This window comes from Kryptolebias marmoratus, linkage group LG2 (genome assembly GCF_001649575.2).
Source record: "Kryptolebias marmoratus isolate JLee-2015 linkage group LG2, ASM164957v2, whole genome shotgun sequence".
Taxonomy (NCBI): domain Eukaryota; kingdom Metazoa; phylum Chordata; class Actinopteri; order Cyprinodontiformes; family Rivulidae; genus Kryptolebias; species Kryptolebias marmoratus.
The window spans coordinates 37562100-37581399 of NC_051431.1; the positions used below are offsets into that span (position 1 = coordinate 37562100).

The window sequence follows — 19300 nt, forward strand, 5'->3', positions numbered from 1 at the left end:
TAGGCGCAGCCAAGGTGTTGAGGGGATCCGTTTTGGTGGCCTTAGGATCGCATCTCTGCTTTTTGCAGATGATGTGGTCCTGTTGGCTTCATCAGACCATGATCTACAGCTCTCGCTGGAGCGGTTCGCAGCTGAGTGTGAAACGGCCGGGATGAGGATCAGTGCCTCCATATCCGAGGCCATGGTCTTGAGCCAGAAAAGGGTAGAGTGCCTTCTCCGGGTCGGGGAGGATGTCCTGCCCCAAGTGGAGGAGTTTAAGTATCTCGGGGTCTTGTTCACGAATGGGTGAAAAATGGAGCGGGAGATTGACAGGCGGATTGGTGCAGCGTCTGCAGTGAAGCAGGCGCTGTACCGATCTGTCGTGGTGATGAGAGAGCTGAGTCAAAGACGAAGCTCTCGATTTACCGGACGATCTACGTTCCTACCCTCATCTATGGTCATGAGCTTTGGGTAGTGACCGAAAGAGATTGCGAATACAAGCAGCTGAAATGAGTTTTCTCCGCAGGGTGTCTGGGCTCTCCCTTAGAGATAGGGTGAGAAGCTTGGTCATCCGGGAGGGACTAAGAGTAGAGCCGCTGCTCCTCCACGTCGAGAGGAGCCAGTTGAGGTGGCTCGGGCATCTGGTGAGGATACCTCCTGGACGCCTCCCTGGTGAGGTGAGCAAACCTTTATACACTTGTAAGTTTTTTTTAGGATTGTTTTGCTAAGGAAATGTAGTCAAAGTTTTATACATTATCTAAAGCTTTTAGGTTGACTGAAGTTTTTTTTTTAGGAAAACAATGTGTTATCAAACCTTTAATACACGATTGAACATATTTAAAGTTGATTAAAGTTTTTTTTGCAACAATGCTGTCAAAATCTTATATAATATTAAAAGCTTAAGAAGATGTAGTCAAACATATTAAACCTTTTTGTTGAGGACTGGGGCTGAGTGTGGCGAACTCAATACGCAGACTCATAATTCTTACTTAAAAAGAAAACTAATTTATTAACATAAAAATAACACAAAAACAAAAGCCTGACGTGGCAGCAAAAAACTAAACTGAACACATTCCACAACGGCAAGGCAAGACGAGAGACATAGGACGAGAGACAATACACAATAAACCAGCAGAGTAGTGGAGAAAGTGACTGGGTTTTAAAAGCAGGAGGCAATTAGGGGAAGTGGGCACAGGTGAGAGAAAATCAAGGAAGCAGATGGAGATGGGCGTGACAAGTAAACAGGAGCTGACTGTGACAAGGCAGGGCTTGGCAGAATTCAGACTCACAACAACAAGACGAAGTTTTAAGGATTTTATTGTAAGCGGACTAGGAGCAGGCTGAAAGTCTTTGATCAACTCACTCACGTGACTGCCTAGTGTCGGGACCGGAACTGGTAAGTCCACACTAGCGTGACTGTAAGGTGCAGACCGGCTGGTCTGAAAGGGGCTGAGACGAGAGGGAAAGTCCAAGTCCAGGCGTGGGGTCGTTACCGGAGAGTCAGAGGTCCGAAGCCAAAACCAGACAGGGATTATCCAAAGGGCGAGGTCCAGATGAGCGAAGCAAGGTTGGTAACGAGAGGTCAGAATCCAAAACAGTATCAGGCAGGGAGCAGGCAAGAGACGATGGTCATGAAACAGGCAAGGGTCGAGATCAGGCATGAACGAGAGTAGTACGCTGGACATTTACTTGCGACAAGGCTTTCAATAATCTGGCACTGAGATCTGGGAGCTGTGGGTATTTAAGGAGTCAGGAACAGGTGAAGCAGATGAAGGTAATTGTGTGGGCATGGCAAAATGGGCGTGGCTTGGACTGTGGGACTGTGGAAAGTTACGTGACTGTGGCAAGAGGCGTGGCAGGAACAGATGGAGCTGTGACAGACTGAGGATAAATGGGGAAAGACAAGAAGCAAAAACAACAAGAACTAAACCAAAACACAGATGACAAAATAAAATAAAAGAAACAATAACCCAAGAAACCAAAGCACCAGAACATAAAGCCAAAACAGAAAGAAATACTAGAATTCATAACAGAGTCCCCCCTCCAAGGGACGGTTCCTGAAGTCCCCAAAAGCAAAACGACAAAAACCTAGCATGGTAGGGTGCTGGGGGAAAGAACAAAAACAAAGGATGGAGGGCAAGAATAAACAAGAACCAACAAAAAAAAAACAATCCAAGCCAAAGGGCCGGGGGAACACAAAACAAAGCAAAAACAACGCAATCACAGTTCTGGTGGACGGTCCAGGAGCCGTCCACGGCGAGGCAAGAGTTCTGGTGGACGGTCCGGGAGCCATCCACGGTGAGGCAAGTGTTCTGATGGACGGCCCGGTAGTTGCCCATGGTGAGTCAAGAGTTCTGGTGGATGGCCAGGGTTCCGTCTTGGGTGGCTTGGGTGAGGCAGGCGAGGACCCAGCAGGCTTGGGCGAGGCAGGCGAGGACTAAGCAGGCGAAAGCGCGGCAGGCGTGGACCAAGCAGGCGAGAGTGCAGCAGGCGTGGACCAAGCAGGCGAGAGTGCAGCAGGCGTGAACCAAGCAGGCGAGATGAAGGCGTCGTCCCAGATCCTCCGAGAGGCAGGCGAGACAAAGGCGTCGTCCCGAACCCTCCGAGAGGCAGGCTTGGTGGAGGCGTCGTCCGGGACTCTGTGAGACCCAGGAGGGGAAGCTGAGCAGGTGGTGTTGGGATGACCCACCAGAGAAGCTGAGGTGTTGTCCACGACCCCCTCTGAGGTGCTGGCAGGCGGAGAGGCGTCGTCCACGGCCCCCTCTGAGGACTTGGCAGGTGGAGAGGTGTCGGTGACCTTGACCCCCTCTGGAGCGGCCTGGCGAGGAGCATTGGCGACCTTGACCCCCTCTGGAGCTGCCTAGCAAGGAGCGTCGGCAACCTCGACTTCCATGGCAGACTTGGTAGGCATGGCAGACTTGGCAGACTTGGCAGGCATGGCAGACTTGGTAGACTTGGTAGAAGCTGGAGGCTCTGCAGAAAATGTGGTGGTGTGGGGCTGCTCACCCACCGGAGAAGCTGTGGCGGCGTGGGGCTGCTCACCCACCGGAGGCTCAGGGGTCCATGGGACTGGCGCTGGAGGCTGAGGGGTCCGCGGGACCGGCGCTGGAGGCACTGTGAACGGCACTGGAGACGAGACTGAAGGCGCAGCAGGGCGGCACTGGAGAGGTTCAGTGTGACTTTGGAGATCCGGCTGGCTTGGGTGACTGGGTGAACTGGGTGACTTAGGTGACTGGGCGGATGCAATGATTAATTGTCCTTTTAACTGAGTTATTTTGTTAAAAAAGTTCATGAATATGGGTAGACTGAGGAGACCAGGTTGTGACAGAATGATATTTTCAATAATATTGCAGGTGGTGATGTTATGACGAGGTTCCAGATTATTTTTTAAAGAGGAAAATAGTCTTTGAATCTGTGAAAAAATGTCTAGGAGTTCCGTGGGAGATGAGGAGACTACCAAGGACAATGGGAGAGACGTGGTCAGTGCCGGAAGTGACAAATACTAGAATTCATAACAAGTTCTTTGGTTTACACAGTGAATACATTTGTTCTGGTCTGTTGCTGTTATTTCTTACTGTCACTAGAGTGAGCTCTTGTGACAGCGTGGGGCAGAACACAAATGCAGAAAAAGAATGAGACAGCATTGCATTTTGTGATGGCATGTTTCGTACTAGCAGTTACTGTAATAAAGTTTGTGAGTTTAACCTTCATCACCTATTTTAGTACAACTACTACAACAAGATTCGCGACAAGGGTGAGCACTTTAGTACCAAGTCCATCACCTTTTCTGCATCTCTTATTGTGGTGGAAAATATTCAATAACTACGTGCTTGTCATAAATGCTACTGGAGATAAATGGCTTGATGCTAGGCGACATGTCATTTTATTAAACTGCTATGGAGAGGTCCAGTGTCTGTTCTACACACTACCAGAACGAGGTACATTTGATGAGGCCATGGTTGCGCTTGAAAGATCCCAAAGTTAATGCATTGGTGTGCAGACACATTCAGACAAATCGTTCAACATGCTGATAAAACTGTGTGCCAATATGTTGCCAAGCTCAGAGCTTTAGTTGCAGCATGACGTTTTGTACTGATGGAAAGTGAACTAATATTAGATCAGTTCATTTCTAATGCTTATCTCAGTGCTGTGATGGAAAAGTTACTGCTGGAGGAGGGCCTCATACTGTCAGGATCTGGGGTTTTGAGTGTGTCTCTCTCCATTGGCTCCCTGCTGGGAGTGGCCTGGAGCAGAGCTGCACACCTGCAGCTCGTTGGGGTCATCAGCCAGGGAGGATTTAAGGAGCTGCTAGACTTCGCCTCTCCGCTGGATAATTACTCCATCACGGTAGTCTCTAGCTCGTGGGACACTCCCCTGTGAAAACACTCCGTATTGCGACTGTCTTGAGAAAACCTCCACTTCTCTCACTCATTCTCTGTCTCTCATTCCCAGGTAGTAGCCTGACTCCGAAATCCAGATTCTACCTGCAGCTCCAGGAGGGGAAGCTGGTGGGCACACCAGCTCCAGCCCGCTCCAGCCCCAGTTCGTTCCTGTCGGAGACACTCACCTTGGAACTCTTGAGTGGACGCTCGGAACCAGCCTGCTCCTTCCCCCCCTCCGGTTGAGAAACCTCTGTGAAGACATAAGCCGACACATCTGCTGTCCCCATCTGACAATCAGTCTTCCTCTGGTGAAATCACTAACCCCTCGCTCCGCTTCCAGAATCTGATCCAAAGGACCATCTGCAAGACACCTGTAATTGTGTTGCTGTAAATAAACTTCTTAACTTACTGTTGCTTCCCGCGTTTGATTCTGCATTTGGGTCAGAAGCCTACCCTCGAACATGACAGAATCATCCGGCCAACAGTATGACCCAGCAGGATCTTGTCCGGATTCGTTAGCAATCTTAGCCAGACACGACGATCTCCTAACCTCTCTCTCTAACCAGCAGACGTATTTGAACCAACGACTAGATCGTTTGGCCGAGCTCTTCCAGGATATTGATCGCAAACTTTCTGCTCTTGGTCCACCTCCTCGCCCAGCCAGCGCAGCAGCCAGTGCAGCAGCAGCAGCGGCCGGCGCAGCGGATGATGCAGCGGCAGCCCCGGTGCCAGTTCCATCTCCTTCCCGTTTTAGAGACGCCGTCTCTCCCCACAAGAACCATTTTCTGGTGAGATTGGCAGATGTGGGGGCTTTCTGCTCCAGTGTTCATTAGTCTTTTCTCGTTCACCCCAATCATTTCCTGATGGCCCCTCCTGCATCTCCTACATTGTTGGATTACTTAAAGGAAGAGCGTTAAAGTGGACCGAAGCCAAATACACTCAACGGACACTTTTGCAGAGTTCATTCACTGATTTTATTTCCGACTTCAAACAGACTTTTGGATATGCAGAGTCAGGTTCTGAGATTACTAAGAAATTATGGAGTCTTAAACAAGGAAGCCAATCAGTAGCTGATTTTGCTATTGATTTTCGCACCTTAGCGGCCTCATCTGGCTGGAATGATGAGGCTCTGAAAGGTGCTTTCCTCCAAGCTTTAAACGAACCATTAAAAGATGAATTGGCCTATCGTGATGAGCCTGAGACATTGGAGATTTTGATTTCTCAGGCTACTAGGATTGACAACAGGGTCCGAGAACGGTCCCGCTCTAAGAGACAGCTTCTCCCTGTTACTGCACCAATTTTTTCTCCCATTCCATCCTCTTCTAACAATAAGTCAGAACCAGCCACAGAGGAACCCATGCAAATTGGTCGAGCCAGGTTATCACCTGAAGAACGGCAGCATCGCATGAAGACTGGAGCTTGCCTATATTGTGGTCAGTTGGGTCATTTTGTGGCTTCCTGTCCTCTGCAGTCAAAAGGGAGAGCCCGCCGGTAGGCTCGGGAGTACTGGTGGGTGGAGTTAAGAAATTTGATTCCCGAGTAACACTCTCTTGTGCTCTAATTGATGAAAAGACCCATTTCCAGACCTTCGCCCTAATTGACTCAGGGTGTGAACATAACCTCCTAGACGAGACCCTGGTAAACCAACTTCAGATTCCTGTTATCGCCCTTCCGGTTCCAATACAGGTGTCGGCTCTTGATGGAAATCCTTTGCCCAGGATCACTCATAAAACTAAACCCATTAATCTTTTGGTTTCTGGTAACCATTGGGAGTCTCTTACCTTTTTTGTGTTTCCTTCTCCTCAGACTCCAGTTGTCCTCGGCTTCCCTTGGCTGTCTCTGCATAACCCTCATATCAACTGGCGAGACAATAGGGTGGAGTCCTGGAGCTCTAGTTGTCTCGCTACCTGCCTTCAATCTGCTGTGGGTTCCTCATGGGCACCAGGCCCTGAGGACCAGGTTAGCCCTTCAGCTCTCTCAAACGTGCCCTCTGAATATCATGATCTGCACAGAGTCTTCAGTAAATCTCGAGCCTAAGCGTTGCCACCACACAGGCCCTATGATTGTGCCATCAACCTCCTGCCTGGTGCCCCACTCCCCGTGGTCTCAATCAGATTACAGTCAAGAACAAGTATCCGTTGCCACTCCTTACTGCAGCTTTTGAACCCATCCAGGGGGCCACCATTTTCACTAAACTGGATTTAAGGAATGCTTATCACCTCATCAGGATAAGAGAAGGTGATGAGTGGAAGACGGCATTCAAGACCCCCCTAGGGCATTTTGAGTATTTCGTAATGCCCTTTGGGCTTATGAACGCGCCAGCTTTTTCCAGGCACTTGTTAACGATGTCCTTAGAGACTACCTGAACCATTTCGTATTTGTGTATCTTGACGACATACTCATCTTTTCCAGATCCCTTGATGAGCACAGATGGCATGTCCGGTTGGTCCTTCAGCGCCTGTTGGAGAATCAGCTGTACATTAATGCAGAGAAATGCGAGTTTCACACCTCCTCCCTTACCTTCCTTGGGTTCGTCCTCGAGAGCGGGCAGGTGAAGTCAGACCCAGAGAAGATCCAAGCCGTTCTTGACTGGCCCACTCCCTCGTCCCGTAAGCAATTGCAATGAATTTTGGGTTTTGCCAACTTTTACTGAGGTTTCATAAGAAATTATAGTCAGGCTGCCCTACCACTTACCAGTCTAACATCCATTAAGAAGCCATTTGTCTGGTCATGTGAGGCTGACAAAGCCTTTAATGAACTTAAGAAAAGGTTTTCCACTGCTCCCATTCTCATTCAGCCAGATCCATCCAGACAATTTATTCTGGAGGTTGACGCCTCAGATACTGGTGTTGGGGCTGTCCTCTCTCAAAGTTACCCCCCAGACAACAAGCTCCATCCTTGTGCTTTTTTTTCCTGTCGTTTGTCTCAAGCTGAGAGAAATTATGATGTGGGGGACAAGGAACTCTTAGCTATCAAATTAGCTTTAGAGGAGTGGCAACACTGGTTAGAGGGGGACAAACATCCCTTCATTGTCTGGACTGACCACAAAAATCTGGCCTACCTGCGTGAGGCTAAACGCCTCAACCCCAGACAGTCACGTTGGTCACTTTTTTTCTCTCGGTTCAACTTCATCATTTCATATAGACCTGGTTCTAAAAATACCAAACCTGATGCTCTCTCTAGACAGTTCTCCCCGTACCATAAGGAAAGAGTTGCTAACATTATCCCTCGGTCTTGTGTAGTTGGGGCCCTCTGTTGGGACATCCAAAGGGAGATTCAAGAAGCCCAAAGACTAGAACCAGACCCAAGGTCTGGACCTCCTAACAGAATGTTATGTTCCTTCTGCAGTCAGATCAAGACTGCTCCATTGGGCCCATACTGCAAGATTCTCCTGTCACCCTGGAGTCAATCGCATGCTTGCCCTTATCCGTCGTTCATTTTGGTGGCCGAACCTTTATGCCGATGTTAAAAGTTATGTACTTGCTTGTCCAGTTTGTGCCAGAAGTAAGGCCCGCAATCAATCCCCCAGTGGGCTGCTCCAACCTCTCACTATCCCAGGTCGTCCCTGGTCTCACATAGCTCTCGACTTTGTTACCGGTTTGCCATTTTCCAAGGGTTTCACTACCATCCTGACCATAATCGATCGTTTTTCAAAGGCTTGTCACCTCATCCCATTACGAAAACTCCCCTCCTCACAAGAGACTGCTCAGCTCCTTATTAAACATGCTTTTCGTCTTCATGGAACACCTCTTGAAATCCTGTCTGACCGAGGTCCCCAGTTTATTTCCAAGGTCTGGAAAGAGTTTGGGAAGGCGTTGGGGGCCAAGGTGGCGCTCAGTTCTGGTTTTCACCCACAAACTAATGGCCAGACTGAGCGGCTGAATCAAGAACTGGAGGCCTCTCCGATGTGTTTGCACCTCTAACCCCGCCTCTTGGAGTTCACAACTCCCCTGGGTTGAATATGCCCATAACTGTCATATCTCTTCCGCCACTGGGTTGTCACCATTCAAATCATCCCTTGGTTACCAGCCACCATTATTCCCTTCACAGGAACAAGACCTCTCTGTCATATCCGTCCAGCACCATGTCCGTTGATGCAGACGCATCTGGGATCAAACCATTGCTGCCCTTAACCGCTCTGCGTCTCAGAATCGGCGTCTAGCTGACAGAAGGAGGGTTCCTGCACCTCAATACCAGCCTGGTCAGAAGGTATGGCTCTCCACCAAGGACATCACGCTGAAATCTTTCAATAAAAAGCTGTCTCCCAGGTTCATTGGACTTTACGAGATATCCTCGATTCTCAGCCCCACCTCAGTACGTCTCAAGCTCCCTGACAGTTTACGAATCCACCCCGTTTTCCACGTCTCTTTGATTAAGCCAGTTGTCTCAAGCCCTGACTCCGAAATCCAGATTCTACCTGCAGCTCCAAGCCCCACCTGTCTGCCCGCTCCAGCCCCAGTTCATTCCTGTCGGAGACATTCACCTTGGAACTCTCGAGTGGACGCTCTGAACCAGCCTGCTCCTTCCCCCCCTCCGGTTGAGAAGCCTCTGTGAAGACGTAAGCCGACACACCTGCTGTCCCCATCTGACAATCAGTCTTCCTCTGGTGAAATCACTAACCCCTCGCTCCGCTTCCAGAATCTGATCCAAAGGACCATCTGCAAGACACCTGTAATTGTGTTGCTGTAAATAAACTTCTTAACTTACTGTTGCTTCCCACGTTTGATTCTGCATGTGGGTCAGAAGCCTACCCTCGAACATGACACATACTGGACAAAGCTCAAACCATCACATGTCAAGTGGAAGTAACAGTTAAAAAAGCTACACTGCTGTCAGCTGCGAGTACAGTCCTGTCTGCACTTGTACAGGCTGTAAATGCTGCAAATGCTTGTTTTCAAGGGAAAAGAGGAGCACATTCAGCTCAAACACTTGAACCTCAATCCCATGTGATTATAAACAGGCAAGTCAAAGACCAATGTCAGTGCTTCAGATGTGGAACAGATAAACACCTGGCTAATGATAAAAACTGCCCTGCTGCTAAAGTAAAATAAACCTTCAAGGTTAAGCAGATGGCTGCAGCATTTTATAAAATCACATACCAAGTGAACATTGAAGCATTACAAGGTAACTCCCAGGTTCTGGAGTTACTTGTAGACCCTGGAGCTTCTATTCTATTTTCCCAGAAACTGTCTGAAAGCAATATTTTACACAAATGTTGCTCATTGACAAAACCCAAAGTTAAATTAGTCACATATGCAAAAGATGACCTATCTGCAATGAGCAGGAAATCGACACAACAATTATTCTATATAGTGAAGTCTAGATCACCACTACTGGGACTGGACATGATTAAAGCACTGCAGATTAACATAATTGGTGGATAAGTAACTTTCAATAAAGACGACTAAAAAGAACCTCACACTGTGGGAGAAAATGCACTTTGCCAAATGTGGAAGAGAAATACAGAGTTTAACTGTCGGTCAGGATTGTGTGTTAAGAGTGTTAAGTTGTTCTTGCCAAGAACTTCTCAGAATAATGTGTTTGTGAGTGAAAAGAAAATTCCTGGGAAACAGTGTGTTTGTTCTGGGTGGAGTATGTTTTGTATGGGGCAAGATGACCCAGCAACCCTGGGCTGGTTTCCTGTAAGTGACGTAGGAGTTATGTAAACTTCTGGCCAATCTTGAACTGGTCAGCAGTATGCAATACACACCAATGTATTATGTCTGTTTAAATATGCCCTGTTTCAAAGATACTGGGGGATCTTTTCTGGAATTTCTGATGAAGATAAGTGACAATCTGCCACTCAATGCACATGACGAGGTTTCAGCAGAGCTCAAGCACTTACTTCAAACGAGCATCATTGAACCAGTGGTCACATCTGAATGGGTGAGTCCCCTAGCTGTAGCATGAAAATGCAAAGAAGACTCGAGGTCAGTTTTCTGGAAGTTTGTTCCAGATATTTGGTGCATAAAAGCTGAATGCATGTTCTGTATGTTTGGTTCTGACTCTAAGGACAGAAAGCAGATTTGATCCAGATGACCTCAGAGGTCTCAATGGTTCATAGTGCAGCAGAAGATCAGAAATATATTTTTGACCCAGAATGTTTAGTTCCATACAAGATTTTAAAGTTAATTCTCTAAGCCACTGATTCCCAACTCCAGTCCTCGAGGAACACTATCCTACATGTTTTAGTTGTTTTTCTTCTTTGGCACACCTGATTTCCATGAGAGAGTGGTTAATATTCTTCTGCAGAACTTGAAGATCTGCTGAAGAGCAGAGAAACAACTAAAACATGCAAAGTCTCAGTTGTTCTCCAGCCATGATGGGGCAAGGTTCACCACTTTGTGAACAACTGCATGAGCAAAGAGTTCAACAGTTTAAGAACAATGTTTCTCAACGTACAGTTGCAAGGAATTTAGGGATTTCATCATCGACAGTCCATAATATCATCAAAAGGTTCAGAGAATCTGGACAAATCTCTGCAAGTAAGCAACAAGGTTGAAAATCAACACTGAACGCCTGTGACCTTCGACCCCTCAGGCAGCGCGGCAATAAAATCCAACATCATTCTGTAACAGATATTACCTCATGGGCTCAGGAACACTTTAGAAAACCATCATCAGTGAACACAGTTTATCTCTACATCTACAAGTTAAAACTCTACAATGCAAAGAGAAAGCCATATATCAACAACACCCAGAAATGCCGCCGGCTTCTCTGAGCAGGAGCTCATCTGAGATGGACTGACACAGAGTGGAAAAGTGCCCTGTGGTTTGACGAGTCCACATTTCAAATTGTTTTTGGAAATCATGGACTTCGTGTCCTCTGGGCCAAAGAGGAAAAGGACTGTCCGGATTGTTATCAGCCAGCCTCTCTGATGGTATGGGGGTATTAACCCATGGCATGGGGACCTAGAACATCTGTGAAGGCACCATTAATGCTGAAAGGTACAAACAGGTTTTGGAGTGAAGTGAAGTGAGATTTATTTATATAGCACTTTTCAGCAACAAGGCGATCCAAAGTGCTTTACAACAGAAATAAAAACAGAATCCAATATAGCAAATACATAATGAAACACAAAAAAGAAAGAGACAGAGAGAAAAAAAAAACACGTCCGCCTTCCACCAGGAGCAGAGAGAGAGGGAAAAAAAAGCAATATTTACTGCCATCCAAGCAATGTATTTTTCAGGGATGTCCCTGCTTATTTTATCAAGACAATGCCAAGCCATATTCTGAATGTTCCAACAGCCTGGCTTCATAATAAAAGAGTGTACTAGACTGGTCTGCCTGCAATCCAGACCTGTCTCCCATTGAAAATATGTGATGCATTATGAAGTGCAAATTACGACAAAGGAGACCCCGGACTGTTGAGCAACTGAATTTGTACATCAAGCAAAAATGGGAAAGAATTCCACCTACAAAGCTTCAAGAATTAGTGTCCTCAGTTCCCAAATACTTATTGAGTGTTAAAAGGAGAGGTGATGGAACACAGTGGTAGACATGTCCCTGTCCCAGCCATTTTGGAATCTGTTGCAGGTATCAAAATGAGTGAATATTTGCAAAAAAACAAAGTTGATCAGTTTGAACATTAAATATCTTGTCTTTGTAGTGTATTCAATTGAATATAGATTGAAAAGGATTTTCAAATCATTGTATTCTGTTTTTATTTATGTTTTACACAACAACCCAACTTCATTCAAATTGGGGTTGTACTAGATCTGGTAGGTTATTGACTCATCCGTGTTAAAGATTCAAATTCTTGCACTGAATCAGGACTCATAAATCCATGGTCTCAATTCTAGATCCTAAATGTCCTCTGGCAGACTGCCGCTAAGTCCCCAAGTTAGCAAACTCACTAAAAAAAAACAAAAAAAAAAACAGCAGAATCCCTGGAAATGCTACAAACTCAAACTAGTTGGATTCCTGATCTGGGTTAAAAACTCACTGGAAATCCTGCAGACTTACATGAGCCGGGTCACTGATTCAGGTTACAAACCGAATCAGAAAAAACAGAGGTCTCAGGCTGAAAATGTGCATGTGAACAACTCAAGTGACTCAAGTTAACTGAATCACTTTAGTGAGTGACTCAGATGACCCTGAGTTCGTAAAGTGAACAGAATTTACTAGCTCTAATTCATGCTCAGAATTAATCACCAAGCCTTCACCACTTTGCTAAGTACTAAAGGGATGAATAGAGCTGGTATGAGAATTGCAGGCTAGTCAGACAGACTAGTGTGTTTCCAGTACAACATGCAGTACCATCCAGGAAGTCAGAACATCATGACAGACTGCTTCTCAGGTGTTCCCTGAGCACCAATAATACAGCTGCAGATTTTGAACAGGACTTGAACATAGAGATAGCTGAAATATCTCCTCTCCTGACTGCACTCTCTTCTATCCTGACAAATCATCATCTCAGGGTGGCTTACAGTGAAGAAGCCCTTTCCAGCAAAAGCAAACCTTACTTTCTTGTGCATCATAAATTGGCCACAGTGTCACCACTAATAACCCAATACTACTTTTGCTTAAAGTGAATGAGAATGTTTGTTTGAGTAACAGTGAATGCATTTACTGTATATTCTGTTCTGTTGCTGTTATTACTTCTAGTTGCTAGAGGGTGCTATTATGACAGTGTAAGAAAGAAGAAATTGTGTTAAAAAAACAGAGTAAAATACAGGTGATAAAGAACAACACTGTGGAGCTCTGTCTTTCCACCACTTATTTCAAGTTTATTGACAGTTTTTACAGACTGAAGCATGGTTGTGCCATGGGATCTTCAGTGTCATCAGTTAAGGCCAATCTCAACAAAAAGAAAGGGGAATAGAGAGCTCTGAACTCCTTTGAGGGAATACCACCAAGCTATTGGTTCAGTTATGTAGATGATACCTGGGTCAAAGTCCAAGCTAAACAAGTTAAAGTGTTCACCAACATAAACTCTGTTGACAACAACATCAAGTTCACCAGAGAGAATACTACTACTAATGACAACAAGCTGTCTTTTTCAGACTATTTGGTGCACATGGAAAGAGAAGGAAGCCTCAACATTGAAGTTTGCAGGAAAAACAACCACCACAGGTCCTTCTATTGGTCTCTCACCACCCACTGGGAAACAAACATTCTGTCATGGGAATTCTACAACATTGAGCTGAATATGTCCCCATGAGGAGAGAAGAAAAGGAAAATAAGGAGAAACATGTCAAAAAGCTCACCAAACATGCGGATAAACTAACTGGGCTTGTATCAAGTCAACAAGGGAATGTAAAAAAACATGCCACAGAACAGAACAACGAATAGAGCTAATGCAAAAACATTTTTACTCCATATACCCCATGCTGGACTATCTGAAAACTCAGAAGGATTTTGATCTAAACACAACTTCCGATTGCATTTAAAACATAACAGGACTCTCAGACAGAGGCTGGTCCTTTCTAAGAACAAAACACCCAAACACAGATTAAGTGCAGCAAGGAATGTTTAGACTTCTGTACTGGAGAAACCAAACAGCTTCTCCTCAGATGCATGGCTGAACACAGGAGAGCCAGTTCTTAACGACAAGACTCAGCTGTGTACCTACACCTCAAGGATATGGGACACTCTTCTGGGGACCAAGATATTCATATTTTGGATGGAGAAGACAAGGTTTGAGAGGAGCTGAAAAAGCCATTTATTTCAAATGAGAAAAAAACACTTTAAACAGAAGAAGTTTCAGATTTTAGCTTTCTCAATCTTACAATGGAGCACTTGAGGCTCTGGTATACTCCATAAGATGTCAAGAAGTTGGTTCATAGTCCACGAGACACTCAGATCAGAACTCCCAGGAAGAGCATTACATGAAGTTTAAAAGCTCCACCTCCTGGAACTCCACACTCTCTAGTTTTTGCAATTGAGCAAGCTCTCCAGATGGGAAGCAAAATGTTTTCAATTGCTAAATAGAAGTGTAGTGATTTTTTAAATTATTTTTTTGACTTATCATGTCCTGGATGACTGAAAATCTAGTTCCAAGATTACTTAAATTTTCTAAAAAGCATAGCATACTGGTCCAGTTGTGCATTTGGTGTGTGTTGCACCTATCTTCCATAACAGTGAAATATTTCTAGTATTGCATACAGCTAAGTTTAATTAGCATAGCTGTCTGCTTTTAGTATAGGTTACTGCACACTCTCAGTCATATAGATATTATTCTCAAACAAATGGATGAATGAAACTGTTGCACCACAATACAGATTGAGCTCAAAGCTCAGGTGTGGATTGTAAGTTACCGGCACAATCCACCTCACACCAAACCTTCATGTATGCCCTACTGTCAAACCCGATTGAGTCCTTGTGCTTTAGGGTGAAGGCAGAGGCCATGAAGGCCACACAGGCATGTTTGGTGAGTAGCCAGGCCTAGACTAGAGTCTGATTCGGGCAGCAGGGGAACCCACATTGCAAAGGCAATCCACTGTCAGTTGGGAGACAGAGAAACAAGAGGATGGGAAGGGGTGTCCTGCATGGAAGCTCCAAAGAAGAACAACACACAAGAGGGCAGGCAGACATAAACGCAAGACTGTGACAGAAATACAAAACCTTGTTACTATTTTTACTTCTTTTTAGATAATGAAGTTTTATTATTTTCTCGAGGCTCCGCCAAGGCTAAGGCTATCATTAGTAGAGCCAATCAAGAGATCTCACCAAACCATTTAATACATCGTGGTGTACTCACTAATTAATCTTCTAATCGCTGTTATCCATTCGAACCTCCATTTTAGGTCAGTTTTGGAGATACATTTTTTTTGTTCTCCTAATGATTTGTCCAGCAGTCCAGAACACAAAAAACTATTTTCCTAATTTTAAGGTAAATTTCCACACCTTTAACAGGAATCACACATCATCACATTGGCAAAGAAGGGTTGCCATTCAACATGAAAAACAAACACAGATCAAATTATTCTTAGATGTAAACTGAACAGGCTCATGATGATCTCTACTTCCAAAAATTAGCAATATTGTAGCATGTTAGATGGCGTATAGAGTACCTGTGTGCTGACTAGCCGGCTCTCCAGCATCTCCTGGGTAGGGTCCTCTGATTCCCAGGGTCCCCTGCCATTGCTGGGTGGAATGATCCTGGCTTGGCCTTCATCGTCATAGACTGTCCACTTAGTTAGCTTCTCCACAGTCTGATGAGGCAGGAGATTTTCTGACCGGAGCCAGTCCTGTACAGCGCATAACAAAACCTTGTGAAACACAGTTGCTTTCAGAACGTCCTCTTTTGTTATATATTGAAGGCTTAGCATTTAGGTGTGAGAATACACACAAATTAAACACATTTAACCAAGATTTCTGCACCAAATTTATAACACAAACCTGAGGGTCTTCCCTCATTCGTGGATTCCCAGTCCAGTGCACCTCTGGTTGCCTGATTGCATATAAACCAGCCTCACCCATAAGCTGGGCCACTTCTATGTCTGTTTCCTCTTCATACAGTGAGCAAGCAGCTGATATGGATGCTCTTGTGTCTCCATTTGGAAAGTGTTGAGAAGTAGACCTGGGTGTCCAAGCAGATTCTTTTCTTCCCATGTCATGTCCTTTGAGTCGTGTTTGTCCATTGCCTATCCTCTGCCCTGGCATCATACTCAGGTTGATCTGAGAGGGTTTTAGCTTCCCTCTTGCAGCCTGTAACACACTGATTGCATCTTGATTTTCCATGGTAACATTATTGGTTCTTCCCTCAGGTTTGGATGATTCGTTCAAGCTATCAATAGATCCAGGGATCCTCTTTATCACATCTGAACCTGCCATAAGCCCTTCCCTGCCTGACTGCCTAGTGGACTTCAGGAGACTGAGATCTGGTTTTACAGGAAGGACAAGCTTAGCCCCAGGGTTTGGGGATTTGGGCTCAGAGGCACTGGGTCCTCCTGTTGGACATGATGGAGTGGAAGATTCAAGAGCTGTTAGAGGCATCTCAGTTGTCTTTGCCTTGCTGAGTTTGTTCATCCTAGGAAGTACTACAGCATATTTGGCCTCTAACTCTTTGTCCCTACCTTGTAGAGCTTTGTCTGCTTTCTCCTTTGTCTTTCCTTGGATGTTGGATCTATCTTTACACTCGTTATTCTCAAAAGAGTTCTTGTTAGTTTTACTGGTAATCCTCAGGGCCATCCTGTGTTTGAACAGATTGCCCTTAGTTTTTCTAGTGCCCTGTTTTTTTTGTTTTACAACTTGACCAGAAAGCCAGTGAGATACACCAACGGCTTTAGTCAGAATGGAAAGTTTTTTTCTAAAGTTAAATTGTTGTGGCATTTTTTTCTGAATCCAACCAGACACCCTGTGAAGAGCAGTCACTTTTTTTCTTTGTGTTACCAAAGGTTTCATAAATTTGTTGGATGTCCCCTCAGCACCATCACACTCTAAAGTTTCTTCATCAGATTTTGTTCCCATCTTGCCTGCTTTGTGTCCAAGAGATGCCATCTTGACTTTACTCATAAGCAAGCACTGTGGTTTCCCTTTGGTGGCACTTCCAACACCCTGCTGCTCCTCAGACTCTGATGTGGCTTTCAGGTCTTTGCAATTAGCTTTGAGAAGTGATTTTGGACTTTGGGTTGTAATGGATTTAGTCATTATTGGTTCATCTTCCTCCTTTTCCCCAACTGAATCATCTACTACAACAGAATCTCTTTCTTTAACATTTTTTGCTTTTTTTAGTAACCGATTCTTACCATTTAGTGAATCAATATTGCCATGGAAAAAATCTATAGTTGGTTGAACTTCATCTGTTGCAGGACTGAGTTTATCATCTCTTTGTTCTTTCTTCTTCTTCTTCTTCTTTTTATCTTCCTTGGCTTTTTGTTTGGCTTCCTTTGCTAACTTCTGCTTTTCTGCCTTTGCCCTTTGTCCTTCTTCCTTTGCAGCCTGTTTCTCTGCCTTTGATTTTTTAAACATCTTGTGATTTGTCTCTTTTTCTGCTTTAGAAAGATTTAGAAACTGACCACATTGTCTCTGAGTCTTATTGGACTTCTTAGTGTCCTTCTTTATTCGGTCTCTGTTTTTAGTCCCATCACTGACCCTCTCAGAAACGTCAACTTCCGTTTTTCTGTTTCTTTCTTCTGTTTTATCTTCCTCTTTGTTATCTTCTTCTCTGTTGTCTTCTTCTTTATCTTCTTCACCGTTGTCTCCTTCTTTAGTGTCTTCTTTGGAGGATGTGATAGTTTGAACTGGAGATGCACCTCTTCTGGATTTCTCTTCAATAGATTCCTTGTTTGCAGACTGTTCTGCTTCACTTTGAGTACTGGATGCCTCAGACTCGCCGCTGCTCTCTTCACTCTCTTGTATCTCAACTGGCTCTTGGTTTCTGCCTCGCTCCTCCTCTTTCTCATGGTAACTGATTTCCTCCTCTGATGCCTCCCCTGAGCTTCCTGCATCACTCTCTGTCTCTCTGTCGCTTGTCTTTTTTTCAGACTTGGCGGGGAGCTTCTTGTTAACCCTCTCTTGTGTTGAAAAAAGTGTATTTCTGGTCAGTTTGGTGTTCTTGTTAATGCCTTTTCCAATCTTACTGGCCTTTTCAGGCTGAGATTGTGATTTACCATTTGAAGCTTTTGCCTTTTCTGTTTGTAAAGTTGCCTTGCTGCTTTGATTTGCTTTATTCATCTTACTGCTCTTTGCATCACCTTCCTTTCCATGCTTAGGGTTGGGTGAGGTCTCTCTTCTTTTTTGTTTTTCTTCATAAGTCAGCTGAGGCATTTTAGGTGTGTTCTGTTTCACATTTTTTGGCTGATTTCCTTTTATTTTTGCATCTGTGCTCTGTTTCGTATAATTTATTCGATTTTGAGACTTTGCTGAAGGCATGACTGTCAACTCTTCAAAGCTGAAATTACCTAACAAGTAAAAAAAAAACACATATAAACTGTTAATAATTAGTCTGTTAGCATTCAGACTGAGTTTTACACTTGACAAGGAGTCACCCTGATTTGTCTATAATTGACTGGATTTTTTTAATTATCTTGTTTGGCAAACAATCTCCATTGGGACAAGCCTGAATACAGTGAAAAGAACAGCTTTTCAAATTTAAACATCATGCAAAAACATCATTATTCCCTTAGGTGCTTTATAAAAGCTAATTTGCTCTTGTGACTGTAAACAGCTTTTATCTGGAGGTTAAATCTAAGTTTAACCTGTCTTCAGATCCGCCTAAACATGATTGGATAGCCGCTGCGTCCTGGGGGTAAATTAGTGAGAGCTCGTTTCAGTGTAATATAGCTTACCAAGCTTCTCAGGTGAAACCCAGGTATGACTGTGGGGCTGCAGAGGGCTCCAGCTTCTCCTCAAGAGCTGCTGTAACAAATGCAAACATGCACCACGCTCAGGAGAACTGAGGTGCAGTGACACACTTATATCCCACCCACTAACATCATATGGAGGGTTCACCATCACATATGCTATGCACTGTCAACAAAGACTTATTTGCCCACACAAAAAGGATAAAGGTGAGCTGCCGTGCACTGAAGCACACAAAGTGGCCTCTGAATTATTCAGCTCTTTCAAGCTGGTCCTCTCTTGTTCATGAGACAGCTGCTGAATGTTGGGAAAGGTGAGAGCTGCTGATGATGGACAAGATAGGTGCAGAAAGACAACAAAGACACACAGAGGACTACTTCCTCACACAGGGAGAGTCCATCAGTCAGAACTGATGATCTATTTTTTAAATGGTAAATATCTGAAAAACCAGCAATGACCATGTAAACACATCTGCCCTTGGATCAACTGCTCTCCCTTATTGTTAAAAAGACTAATTCAAAGACAGGAAAACTTGGAAACAGGGTATTAGCCAAACCTTTTTTGACAACAAATAACTTGATAAGTGTCTAAAATAAGTTCTAATGGTGTAAAATTAGTTGCTAATGCAGTTTGGTCTGTTCATGAGGTAAACACTACTACTCAGATGGATAGTTTAGATCTCAAGTGGGGTT

General features: G+C 44.7%; 1 protein-coding gene across 1 annotated transcript in view; it reads right to left on the reverse strand.

The window, feature by feature from the left end:
- The window catches only part of LOC112451516, a 44839-nt gene extending 26127 nt beyond the window's left edge, over positions 1 to 18712 (reverse strand). The window contains exons 1-3 of the mRNA XM_037973579.1: positions 18596 to 18712; positions 15705 to 18208; positions 15377 to 15553 (exon numbers count right to left, since the gene is read on the reverse strand). Of these exons, the coding sequence (XP_037829507.1) occupies positions 15377 to 15553; positions 15705 to 18179 (2652 nt within the window). The 5' untranslated portion in view covers positions 18180 to 18208; positions 18596 to 18712. The remainder of the gene's footprint in view (positions 1 to 15376; positions 15554 to 15704; positions 18209 to 18595) is intronic.
- Positions 18713 to 19300: the final 588 nt, after the last annotated feature.